General features: G+C 40.2%; 1 protein-coding gene across 2 annotated transcripts in view; it reads right to left on the bottom strand.

The window, feature by feature from the left end:
• Positions 1-13,759, bottom strand: part of LOC113973510 (macrophage mannose receptor 1-like) — a 60,557-nt gene that overhangs the window by 16,891 nt on the left and 29,907 nt on the right. For both annotated transcript variants that reach the window (XM_027695682.1, XM_027695683.1), the window contains exons 11-18: positions 12,512-12,660; positions 10,775-10,974; positions 5,631-5,755; positions 4,368-4,455; positions 3,312-3,456; positions 1,882-1,923; positions 1,597-1,760; positions 399-466 (exon numbers count right to left, since the gene is read on the bottom strand). In XM_027695682.1, the coding sequence (XP_027551483.1) occupies positions 399-466; positions 1,597-1,760; positions 1,882-1,923; positions 3,312-3,456; positions 4,368-4,455; positions 5,631-5,755; positions 10,775-10,974; positions 12,512-12,660 (981 nt within the window). The remainder of the gene's footprint in view (positions 1-398; positions 467-1,596; positions 1,761-1,881; positions 1,924-3,311; positions 3,457-4,367; positions 4,456-5,630; positions 5,756-10,774; positions 10,975-12,511; positions 12,661-13,759) is intronic.

Raw genomic sequence — 13,759 nt, forward strand, 5'->3', positions numbered from 1 at the left:
GGCTTGCAGAAAACCTGCTGGTCATCACAGTGCAACAGCTATCTTTGCTCTAGAAAAAGAAAATAAGTTGCATTTGTTCCTTTATTACTGTCTGTTGTCAACAGTTAAGGATGGGTGAAAGGAACCTTTTTAGCTGCTAGAAGTCTTATATATTTACAGTTGGGGCATCTATTTATATTTTCAATATAAATCACAGAATAAAGGAAAACTAGAATTCTTGAATAAAAATTCAAAATACATTAACTGCAGTGTAATTTTTCTGCTAGCTTTGGGTGAACCCTGTTTAAGAAACATGCGGTATTTTTCATGGATAATCTAGAGCTAAATTAACATGGAATTAAACCTCTTGAGAATACAATAAGTTTTAAATTAAGATTCAAAACTTAGATCATACCTACCTTGCACGTTGGTCAATACTCAGTTGTAAACCAATGAAATATGCATCTTTTCTGCCATTTTTCAACATCTAGAATGCAAAGATTAAAATTGTATAAATGTCCTCTTTTGTCATAGAAATCTATTATGTTAATAATTAGTAACATACCTCTGGCTTACAAAGGATATAAACTGTTATATTCTCTAGCTACAACATTTAAGTTAAAGCAGCTCACAGCTGACAGTCCACAGTCAAACTTCACCATTGGCCAAAAGGTGTGGTCATTGTATCGACACTTTTCACAGTTTTACTTGAAAGCCGCTGAAATCAGCGTGTCTTGAAAAGTTTCTGCAGTGGAAATCATCTGACAAATTTCTTCCAAGGGACAAGTCTTCCTAAATTTGGATATAATTGATATAGGCCCTTGTGCCATCTCGCTGTCACTCTTCAGTGAGCTCAGGAAATGTTCTATGTAGCTCGAATATGACTTTTAAGCACATTTCTGATTAAAAAGAAGTTAGCTTCAAGACAGTATAATAGGCAACCAACTCCAGAGATATAGGAAATACAGTTTCAAGCTCTTTCTCATAGCATAATCAATGCCTCCTTTTGTTCTTTCTACGCAATTATATTCTCCGAACAAGAAGGTGGTGGCAAAGGAGCAAACTTGAGGGCCAAAAAGAGGCTGCTGGATAGACTATATCCCAGACACACAGACAAGACCTAAAGTCAATGTTCTGAGTGCTGAATGTAAGTCAGTTGCTGGTTTGATTCAGTACTTACAATATCTTGTGTTTATCTGTTGATAAACTTTACCCCTAATTAACTCACCCACCTTATAGAATCATAGCTCACCAGAGCAATCCTTTTTGCTAAAATGAAGCCACGGATCCCTTAAAGTTAAGCGTTAGTGTTTACCTCAGCACATTAAGAGCTGCAGTACATTTAACGTGGTGTAATCACTACACTGAATACAGAAAGCAGATGATGATTTATTTAATGCTTACTGTGCTCATTTCTGTACAAAAAACCAAACCAAAACTGTCCTCATCTCAGCTATGAAAAATTTGACTTGAGTTTGTTCTTCATACTAATCTGGTTTAGTGTTACTGAAATTTCACTATCAAAACTGGTAGGGAGAACACCACGGTGAAAAGGATTTCTGCCCATGCTCACTTGTTTTTGATGGTTTATTCCATAGTATTAATGATTTTTCTTACATATCGCCAGAGGAACTTTCTTTCACTTTCAGTCTCGATGACAGCAAGGTCTCCAAAGCTCTTTTTGCAGAACTCCCGACCTTTTTCCATAGGAACAGTCTCAGTGCTGAAGTAGTATTGCCTGTCTTCATGTAAAATCCATCCATCCTCAGTAGTCTGGTATTCTGCAAGATAATTGCCAAGCTAACTATATTGTTCCTGAGATACAAGACATACTCCTTAGTAAAATTTTTAAAGTACTTTTAAAAATACACACACACAAATAGCAATACCAGTAACACCTACTGGGTGAAGGAGGTTCTGTTGGTTCAGGCTTTACACTTGCCCCTATAAGAAAAAAAATATTTATTACGATTGTATAATTTCTGCTGTAAGAGAAAATACTTACTATGACAGATGGGCATGTTTCAATACATTTAATTGATTTTTATGGTTAGCAATGCATTTAACATCTTTAAGACAGTTGTATCTCCTGGCTCTTGTATCTCCCTCTCCCTCCTTTCCCAAGGTCACCAATGAATTGTGGCTTAAACCAGAGGCAGCAGGAATGCAGGCTGGGTTATCATCTGATATGGTAACCTAGCTACTACGGAGTGAGGTTCTTTCCATTTTTCTCTTGTCAAGAGTAACTTCTACCTGGATCTTAAAAATTTCCCTAGACAATATCTCACTGGAAAAGATCCCAAGAAATTAACTGATCCTTTCTGAAAAGACAGCTTCAGGCCAAAGAATTCCAATATTTGTTCTTGCTGTGGCCTCATAGAGATGGCTTCCGGGATGGTAACTTTAGCACCTCAGGAAAACAGTTTATAATACAGGAAATCTCTTTCGGTTTACCAATTTATTTTGTGCTAAAATATAATCTCACAGATAATGACATTTAATAAGCAACAAACCTCTGCCTAAGAAATTCCTTTACCAATATAAAGCAGAGCTGACGCCTTATTGTCAATAATCTAATGCAGCATCTTTATTTTGCCCCCCCTTCCCAACACAAGAATGCAGTAAAACATTTAAATGTGCACTTTCTAAAGTGCTGAAACTTAGGTAGATGCACTGCTAGGGGAACTCAAGATTTCCTTGAATTATAAACTTTGTCTTGATGTCTTCAGTAAATAAAAAGCATTCAAACCCACATCTCAAGAGAATTTAGCAATTAAATATATATATATATGTAAATAAATAAAGTATCTCGAAACCAGGCTCCATCCTGCAACTGCACACTCTTAGCTGAAAAAAAACAGTACTTGAGCCAAGTAAAGGAAGGACTTTTCACACATAAAATATCGAGTATGTGAAGTGATTTGCAAACTATTTTCTAAAAACTTGAAACTCAACTAAGGAAAAAAATTCCATAGTAGGACTTGTTGGAGAAGGCATGAACTTCTCTAAATGAAATATCAAATGTGAATGTGAATATTCAAAGTAACATTCCTTATTTTTTAAGTGTCACGTTACCCTTTCTGAAATCATAGAGAAAGTTCACTGAGCCATCCCAGCAGGGCATCAAAGGCTCTCCATCTTTAAATGCCTCAAAGACATAAAAATCCTTATACCACTTTGATATTTCACATTCCACAGAAGAGAATTCTTATAAAGAGAATTTATAAGAGAACCTTATGAAAATTTCTTTGAAGATTTTTATTTCCTAAAGTTAGGGGGGAAAATCAACTGAGAATCTCTTTTTATTTTTATTACATGGAAGTAAACAGTACCTTTTCTTATCTGGCAAATCCATCCATACAGATAATCGCAGTGCCTGTCATTCCAACGCATGCTGGAATCACCACTGATCTCTGTACAAAGTTCAATTCCCTGATAATTATTGGGTTCTCCAAAGCCCCAGTTTTCATACCTCACCTATGACAGAAAAACTTTTGTAAAGATTATGTTATATGGAAATAAAATAATAGACAGAGGAGACAGCATCAAACCACAGACCTACAACTTGTTCCTACTGTCAGTTTAAAGACTTAGAGAAGAGGAAACCAGAGTCTCCTGTGCAAATGCTAACATTTCAAACTTTTTTTGAGGTTGCAACTGGACTGCAGCTTAGATAATAGTTGTTTCTGTTCACACCTGGAAGAACATTGACATTTTTGGGGGGACCTAAATTCTGTAAAATTCATTTAATAACAACGATGGGGCATGCTATATGTAGATATTAAATTAATTAAATATGTATTAAGAATAAAATAGTAAGATAGTATTCAGACATGACAAAAATGGTAGCATTTTTCTCAGAAGAGTATTACTACTCTTCTAATTTTCCTATGTAAAATCCAATTCCAGTTTTCTGTATTGCAAATTTCCACCAATGTCTCTTGACCAGCCCAGCATGAAGTACACCCACATCTCCAAAATCACTTTTGTTTCAACAGTTTTGTATCTTAGTTTAAAGTGCAATAAGTCACACTGGCATTAAAAAACTGCCTTAAGCTTCGTGGATTGTAGGATATTTCAGATAATTAGCAGAGAAAAGAAGTACTAAAGATGGACTATTTTACTCAAAAAATCCTTGCATTTATAAGAACATCCTTTTAGTTTACATATATTTAGTTTTCTTATTGATTCAATGCATATTTTCTTATCAAAAATTTTAGCCAAAAAAAGCAAGTCATGAAATTGCTATTCAGTAGCTTTCCTAAAGAAAGTATGATACAGTAGAAGGTTATGATTAAGAATAAAATTACACAGAAACACATATAGCACACACAACTGAGAAGCTTAGGGAATGCAGACTAACAGCTGTGGAAAATTAAATTACTCACTGGAGATCCATCACTCCAAGCAAAGCCATCATCAGGATTCAAGTAATATAAACCTATCCAGAAAGTCTGGTGGTAATAATTATTTTTCCTTAAAAAAAACACATCATAGTAATAAATGTCCCATTTTTAAGAAGTTTAAACATAAACACAATACTAATCAGGGCATTACAGTATTTTTAATAATCTATAATTTGCAACAGTTGAGCTTCTCTAAAAAAAGTCCTTAAGGGTGTTAGAAACAATAACAACCAGGGTGGAAATAAATTAAAATGCAACTACTTCTAGCTGTTATTTTTATAGATTTACTCAGACAGATTGAAATATGGATCAAGAAAATTACCAGATCCAATCCAACTCCTGTAAATAAGGTGGCTTAATATGTTTTTATAATGCTTTATTTTCTACTGTTGCTCCATTGCTCAACTCTCCATTTTCTCTGTAAAGGCACTTAAGAGTTTTCAAACACAAAGTTACTTGCTGCAGCTGAATCACATTTAAAAAATAGCACCTAGAGCTAATTCTTGTCTGCAAGCAGACACACTTTACTGATTTATCTGAATATACTGAGCCAGTTTGTGACAATAAAACATCTGAGACTTCTTCCTTACTCTAAGTACAAAGCTGGGATTCTGGTATGGTCACAGCATTTTGCAGGGCCACCATGTTTCAGGCTTGCTTCCATTAGTCAGGGATGTACAGGATCACTGAGCCTGGTGTATTCAGGTCATACTGCAAGTGTTAGCTTTTTAGGAGTATTTCACCTTATTCAGAAATCTCACACCTGCTTTTTGTAGTTTAGGGTCTTATTAACCCTATTTACATTCCCTATGTAGGAAAAAAAATAATTTGAAGTTGCTTCTGCTTCCTGATTAGTTCATAAAAATGACCAAAAAATCTACATATTGTCCAGATTTATATTATGACTACTTCCATATTTGTACACTTATTTAAATGAAAACAACTGACATCTGTGTTAATTTTATAACATCTCCAACTCTGCAGTAAATAATTTTATTTCAGATGATAAATTTCGCCTCAAATAGATGTCTTCCCAATCTCATTTCAGCATTAGCTTTTGAGGTGATTGTCACTAGTCATACAACTCCTGGTATTTCATCAGCTCTGCTTTTTTGCTATGTGTTTGATACAGTCACAGATAATGAATCCAGACTGGCTTATAATGAAGTAAAAACATACACCTAAAATTAAATATTTCAGAAAGGCTAATTAAAGTGAATGGATGATCACACTACAGATACTCACGCGATAGAAAGCCGTATCACGTACTGCTCTTCTTTACCATTTATGGAGGCCAGATCTCCTCCTAGAGCTCGACAAAACTCTTGTGATTCAAGCCATGTTTTTCTTTGTTCTGCTCTTAGAAAAGGCTAAAGAGAGCATTTTGCAGTTAGACAAAATAGACCATGTGGATCAAAAGATCAAGAAATATCAGCTACACAAAAAGAATTAATTTACAATTACCTTGTTCTGTGGGGATTACAGAAACTTTCAATATAGGGTTTAGGAGTGTTCACCTTTGTGAAACAAAGGCTTAGAATGACTGTTTTAAAGCCAACTTAGCAAACTGCGTTGCTGAGAGGAATATCTGCTGCAAGACAACAACTAGGAGAAAGGTACTTTTAATCTTAAAAAAATGGAAAAATACGAACAGAAGATCAAACCCGAAGTTCGGTCTTTAACAGAATAAACAAAAACATGAGCACTTCAGTAGAAAGGAAGAAGGCTTCTACATGTAATCTGTAAATAAGGTTACGAAACAATAGGACATACGTATACCAATTTTTATTGCACGAATGTGCAGCAAATAGAAACTACCTTCATTCATTTCATGGCTAGGCTTCGCGAACGAAGATTTGGGAAGGGCTCTACCCATTTTTCATGCAAGCGCGTTGGTGGCTAAAAAGGCCAATACGAGAAAGGCAAGTCCGGTTGCAAAAGACACAGCAGAAAGACTCCTTAGATGGTATATTCTGCAAGGTTCGATTCTTTCTGCATTGTCTTTTCTCCTCAAGAGTGATCCTGCGTGCCTTCTCAAAAGCATCAGCAGCGTTATAAATGGTCTGTCTCCAGGCCTCCCGATTAGAGGCCAGAGTGGACCAGTTATGGTGATCAATATGCCCGAGGCTGAGTTGTTGCTTCAGGGAGTCCTTGTATCTTTTCTTTGGAGCTCCTCTCTTGCGGCAGCCAGTGGCAAGTTCACCATAGAGCAGGATCTTAGGGAGGCGGTGGTCCTTCATCCTAGAGATGTGCCCTGCCCAGCGCAGTTGCGTTCTCAGTAACATGGTCTCAATACTCGTAATTGCTGCCTGTTCGAGAACAGATGTATTGGTCACATAGTCTGACCAATGGATGTTAAGGATTGTACGGAGGCAGCGTTGATGGAAGCGTTCTAGGAGACGCAGGTGGTGGCGGTAGATGACCCATGATTCGGAACCATATAAAAGAGTAGACAGCACTATGGCTCTGTAAACACTGATCTTGGTGCTTTTCTTCAAGTGTTTATTACGCCAAACTCGTTTATGGAGTTTTCCAAAAGCACTGTATGCCTTCGCTAACCTATTGTCTATCTCCCCATCAATCTTACCATCTGAGGAGATGAGGCTGCCTAGGTAATTAAACTGTTGGACTGAATTGAGTTCTGACTGGCCGATGGTGATGTGGGGACGGTGGGGGACTTCCTGAGGTGCAGGCTGATGGAGAACTTCTGTCTTCTTTAAGCTGACTTCCAGCCCAAAGAGCTCAGCAGCCTCTGCAAAGCAGGATGTTAAACGCTGCAGAGCTGCTTCTGTGTGGGCAACAAGGGCGGCGTCATCAGCATAGAGCAGCTCCCGGACAAGATGGTTTAGGGTCTTAGTATGGGCCTTCAGTCGCCTTAGGTTGAATAGGCTTCCATCAGTACGATATCGAATGTAGATACCGTCCTGATCATCGAGGTCTGCCGAGGCCCTTTGAAGCATCATACTGAAAAAGACTGTGAATAGGGTAGGAGCGAGAACGCAGCCTTATTTCACACCATTCTTTATTAGAAAGGGCTCAGAAAGTGTGTTGCCATATCTGACTTGGCCGTGCTGATCCTCATGAAGTGAGATGATCATTTTAAGGAACTTGGGGGGACAACCTAAACGTTCCAAAATCTGCCAAAGACCTTTTCTGCTCACAGTATCGAAAGCCTTGGTGAGGTCGACAAAGGTTACATAGAGACCTTTGTTCTGTTCCCTACACTTCTCTTGCAGTTGTCTGAGAACAAATATCATGTCTGTGGTGCTCCTGTTGGCTCTGAAGCCACACTGACTTTCAGGTAGAATTTCTTCTGCTATAGCGGGTATTAGTCTGTTCAGGAGTATTCTTGCCAAGATTTTGCCAGCAATGGAGAGCAGAGTAATACCACGGTAATTTGAACAGTCTGATTTAGTACCTTTCTTCTTATACAAGGTGATGATGACTGCATCACGAAGGTCTGAAGGTAGTTCGCCTAGTTCCCAACAGTGCACCACAAGCTCATGAAATTTAGCATGGAGTGCAAGGCCCCCATGTTTCCAGACTTCAGGTGGGATTCCATCAACCCCAGCTGCCTTGCCGATTTTCACCTGCTGTATGGCCTTGAGGGTTTCTCCTAGAGTGGGGGCAGTATCCAATTCGTATTTCACCGGTTGTTGTGTGATGGACTGAATTGCTGAGTCTTGTACTACACGGTTGGTACTGAAAAGAGTCTGAAAGTGTTCAGACCATCTATTCAGAATGGAGGTTTGATCTGTCAGAAGCGTTTGACCATCTGCACTGAGTAGTGGGCTTTGGACTTGGTATGTAGGCCCGTATGCTGTTTTCAGGGCCTCATAGAATCCTTTGTGATCCCCTGTATCTGCACATAGTTGAGTTTTTGCAGCTAGATCGGTCCACCATTTGTTCTGGATGTCACGGAGTTTCTGTTGGAGCTTGCTGCATGCAAGACGAAAGGCTGTTTTTCTTGCGTGACAGGAAGGCAGTGCAAGGTGTGCTTGGTGGGCGGTTCTCTTCTTCCTCAACAATTCCTGGATTTCTTGATTATTTTCATCAAACCAGTCCTTGTTCTTCTTGAGGGAGAACCCTAAGGATTCTTCAGAGGATTGCAGGATGCTACTTTTAATATGCTGCCAAATTGTTTCGGGAGAGGAAACTGCAGAATCTGTGGAATGGTTATCAAGCTTAGTTTGAAGGTTTGCCTGGAATCTTTCTCTTACTGTGGCTGATTGGAGATCGTTAACTTGGAGTCTTCTCCTTGGGATACTGCCCCTCTTGGGTTTGAATTTGAGATAAAGGTTGAGTTTACAGCGCACAAGCCGATGGTCTGTTTGACATTCTGCGCTGGGCATCACGCGGGTGTGGAGGACATCGCGGACATCTCTCTGTCGCACCAAGACATAATCAATGAGGTGCCAATGCTTAGACCTGGGGTGCATCCAGGTTGTCTTCAGACTATTTTTCTGCTGAAAGATAGTATTGGTGATGGTGAACTGTTGCTCCGCACAGAATTCTAGCAGAAGGCGACCATTATCGTTGCAGTTTCCAACACCATGCTTGCCTAATACTCCTTTCCAGGCTTCAAAATTCTTACCTACTCTGGCGTTGAAATCACCAAGGATAATGATCTTATCATCTGCGGGCACCTTTTGGGTAAGACAGCGCAGGTCAGTGTAAAATTTATCTTTTTCAGCAGGGTCAGCTTGGAGAGTTGGGGCATATATACTGAAGATGACAACGTGTTGCTTGTTGTTTAGTGGAAGGCGTAGGGAGATAATGCGGTCAGAGTGACCTGTCGGCAGATTTTCGAGTTTAGGGACAATGGAGTTTTTGATCATGAAGCCGACACCTGAGAGATGTTTTTCGGTTCTGGGCTTACCTGACCAGAAGAGTGTGTAACCGGCACCATGTTCTCTGAGGCTGCCTTCCTCGTGAAGGTGAACTTCACTGAGAGCAGCAATGTCGATGTTGAGACGACCCAGTTCATGGGCAATTAGGGCAGAACGTCGCTCAGGACGTCCACTATTGGCAGAATCGAGCATGGTTCTGATGTTCCAACATGCTAGAGTTAATTTGAGTACACCTTTGGAGGCAGGTGCATGCCTTTGTCTTTTGCTCTTTGTGCGACCGCATTGGAAGAAGATGCCCGTCGGTCTGCGGTTAACCAACCGGGTGAAGGTGGAGATGAGCTTTGTTTAGGCCACCTTTTCTAGGCCCCTCTCCGAGTGGAGCAAGCAGTGCTGTCCTTGAAAAGGCTGCTTGGTCGTTCAGGGTGCTGCCCCAAGAGACTCTCATCTCCGTCAGTCTCAAATGACCAATATCCTGAACCGCCTGTATGCAGGGTTGAGTCTGCGGCTCCCAGTGCATCTTTCACCTACTGTTTCGACCCTCGCCCGTCGCTACAGGACTTTTTGCATGTGGGTAAAGCCTTCAAGCCTGCGCAATGGATTTTTTAGGTGAGATGCAGTATGCGCGGAACTGAACCCACCCTTTAATCCTGAGGTTCATCTGCCAGGGCCGAGCAAGCTTGGACGGTGGCAGCGAGGTCCTCAGGACGTAGGTTTGATTAGAGTGACCTTCTCTGAGATGGATGGCCTTCCAGGGCTAAGCGAGCTCCATCTGCCCGGGTTTGGGATGAGAGTTGTCCTTCTCCTAGGATGACTGCCAGAAGGCTAACGAGCTCATCCTGCCCAGGGATGTAGTTTATCTGGTCCTATGGTTTTGACCTGTCTGGCATGGGCGACCCTACCGAAGGCATGAACCCTCGCCAGCATAGCTCGCAACCACACAGGGGTACATAGGCTACGTTCCTGTTAGAACGATTTGGGCAAGTCTTTTATTTCCAGTAACAACCCTTTGTCCTGCCCACTCTTTCAGGTTGTAACAGAGCAAAGCAAATATATCCAGAACATGCCAAACCTGGGCAGTAGCCGCAGGAGAGCCAAAACGAAAGAAATAAATAGACAAACAAACAAACAAACTGACCAACCGTTCTGGCCCCCGTACCTGTCCAAGGCTGAGGTACCTTACAAGGCCCCAGCCTGGCCGGGACCCCCATCAATCAAAAGAACCCTCTGTCCACCCAGACCTTATCCTTCCCCCACTGTGTTACCACAAATTCCAGGTGCACTGCTCACATGTGATGTGATGTTTCATACGGGACAGCCCTGCTCTCCCACCCGCCAGTCGAAGGACCCCCATGGCCAGCTCAACACCCATCCCTCTGCTCCGTCCCCCTCCCCCTCTCCCTCCCTCCCCAAACCTGGAACGGCAAACCTCTGTGTGCTCCGAAGCTGTGCTCTCATCTTCCACGGGGGTGCAGTGCTCGCTGGCAAGGCTCCCCCTTTCTCCAGAAACTACCTTAATGAAGAAGTAATCAACATACTTACTTTGAAACAAAAGCTAATACGATTGTTTGTGTCCCAACCTTCTGGACATCGGGGAATAGGAGTTGTTGTAGGAACAGGGGGTAGCGTCACTCCTTCTGCCCACACTTTACATAGGAACTTTGCTTTTTCTTCACATTTTATTACATCCCATAATCCACCTGTGATTCCAGTCCTCATGGCAACGCAGCCTGGTTTTCTTCCTGGTTGTAAACAAGAATGCACAACACTAACATTTAGGTAGTCATAAGAATTTAGAAAATTTCATATTCTATTCTGAAAGAATTAAAGTCTTTGTACAGAGTCAAAAATGTTTTTGATGTTAGAACAGGTCCACAGGAGGGTCACAAAAATCATCAGAGGGCTAGAACACCTCTGCTACGAGGAGAGGTTTAAGGAGTGGAGAAGAAAAGGCTCCAGGGAGACATTACCATGGTTCCTCAATATCTAATGGGGGTTTATAAGATGAAGAAAGACTTTTTACCAGAACCTGTAGTGACAGAACAAGGGGCAACCATTTTAAAATGAAAGAGGGTAGGTTTAGATTGGCCATAATGAAGGAATTTTTTATTATGAATATGGTGAGACACTGGAATATTTTGCCCAGAGCTGTGGATGCCCCATCCCTGAAAGTATCCAAGGCCAGGCTGAACAAGGCTTTGAGCAACCTGGTCTAGTGAAAGGTGTCCCTGACAGGGAGTGGGGACTAGGTGATCTTTAAATGTTCCTTCCAACACAAACCATTCTATGACCAATTAATGAAGAAAAAAAATCGAAAAAAATATGTAATTCAGCCACATCTGAGATACAAGATTGTGCCTCACATCAAATCACCTCCAGGGGCTGACTCTAGAAACCCCTGAGATTAGCTCAGTTGGTTAGAGCATGGTGTTAATAACACCAAGTTTGTGGGTTTGATCGCTGTATGGACCGTTCACTTAAGAGCCAGACTTGACAATCCTGGTGGGCCCCTTCCAACTCAGAATATTCTGTGAAACCTGTGAAGCACCATAACCTTAGATCCAACAAATTCCCCCCTAAAACTGAATGTGTGGTTAGAGCTAATTTCTCAAATTTGTCTGATTTGATTTATGATTTTCAAAAATGAACTTGCTGTATATAAGCTTTACCACTCAGACAGACACATTCAAATTAGCAGTTAGGCACCGAAATTAAACAGAATCAGCAGATCTCCTGAAAGGCAAATGCAACATGCCAGAACTTTGGATGCTAACAACCATCACCCTTCTGATGTGATCACGTCAGAGATTAAATGCCCTTCCATCCCTATATTTCAATCCTCTTGTATTTCCCTACAGTCCCATTTTCTCTAGGACCAGAGATGCTTCATGCATGCTGTTATCTCACACACCTCGGAATATTCAGTGAGCAAATGTACTATGAGATATGGCTGAACAGGCAGGATTTGTAAACAGGGTGCAATATGCATGCAGAGATTGTTTTTCCTGAGCAGTACAGACACAGAGTTTCCCAGAACAGTTGCAAATGAGAAACCTGACTTCAGTTAAAAGTTTCTTCCCAAGCTCATATTAAAAACTCATTTCAGTACTAAGCAGGAACTTGGCAACAACATTGGATTCTTGGAGAAAGCAACCAGACATATTGAAAACAATTAGTCATTATGCCAGCAAGAGGGCTAAGAATGAAGTAAAAAAATTCAAATAGTGAGCAATGTATTATGGGGACAGGACTCATTAAACAATATAGAGCCACACCTACCAGGCATTTCAGAATTCCAGTGTGTAAATAAGACAGATTCACCATTAGTCCACTTGAATGTTCCCTTTTCTTCTACATCTGAAAGTCCAATCCAAAAGTATCTTTCTGTTCTTAGCCCAACCAGGCTAGTCAGATAGGCTTGCTCATATCTGTTAAAAAGAAAACAATCGTTAAATTAATAAAATTAAGTTTATTTTTAGAAGTTGTAAAAGGCTTGTTTTTTCTCAGAATTTCTTCTATACCTTTTTGAAAGCATAGCTTGGATGGATTTACTTGAGCAAAGCATATAACAAAAACATTACACAGTAGATATTTTGTCAGCTTCAATACCAATGCCTTCTCCTTGGATGTCCTGTGAAGAAGGTGGTATAATCATGGACTGACATGAAATTGGTGGGAAAGAAGAAACCTGACGTGACTTATGTGTTATACCACTGTATTTTTTGAGTTTCTAGTACTCTTGTATTTTAACAACTTCTTGCTTCAGGCAAATCCGTAACTGGAAAAGGAATCTTGGCATTAATGAAGTAGAGTAGTATGATACTAAATTATCAAACTAAGGAACACTGTAAATTAGATCCAATAATCACGCAAGAAAAGTTACATTTGGGCAACAAACCTATGCAGAGGTGAAGCCTGTCATAGTTCATTATGGTGTTTAAACAAACAACTCTTAAGAAACGAAAGCAAATGAAAGTCTCTCCTTAACAAGGTGTAGCCTGAAGACCACAATAATGTCAAACCATTTTTATGGAACCTGCAGTGCTACCTACATTTAGAGAGCTGTCATTTGTGACAGCTGGAGCTTTCACACTAGAACATACTTATTTAGATTATATAGAAACAAACAAGGGAATGCATTAAGCATCAAGTCATCTGCAAGCAAAATAAGCTCTTTCTTAACCCTTTCATTTTTCCAGTATTCCACACTCAATAATATGCACCATTTGTTCAGAAACTCAGCACATACTGAGCCCTGGACAAATTGTGATGGATTTTCAGGTACCAGGCACTTCTATCATCATTTGGTTTCTCGCTTAATTGTTAAAATTAGTTCAATTTTGACAAGACCAGATAGTTAAAAATTATATCCTCTTGCTCATTTGAACTACCTTTTGAATGGAATTCAGAGCCATGTCTCTTCATTTAATAATCAAAATTAGATTCTATATCCCTTACTCAAGTAAGTCACTACAATTAAGGAAGCAGAAAACATAATTCTATTTTTTCCTTGATGTAACCATCTGT

The sequence above is a fragment of the Neopelma chrysocephalum genome, unplaced genomic scaffold (genome assembly GCF_003984885.1).
Source record: "Neopelma chrysocephalum unplaced genomic scaffold, ASM398488v2 Primary Assembly neopelma1_102, whole genome shotgun sequence".
In the NCBI taxonomy this organism is placed as follows: Eukaryota; Metazoa; Chordata; class Aves; order Passeriformes; family Pipridae; genus Neopelma; species Neopelma chrysocephalum.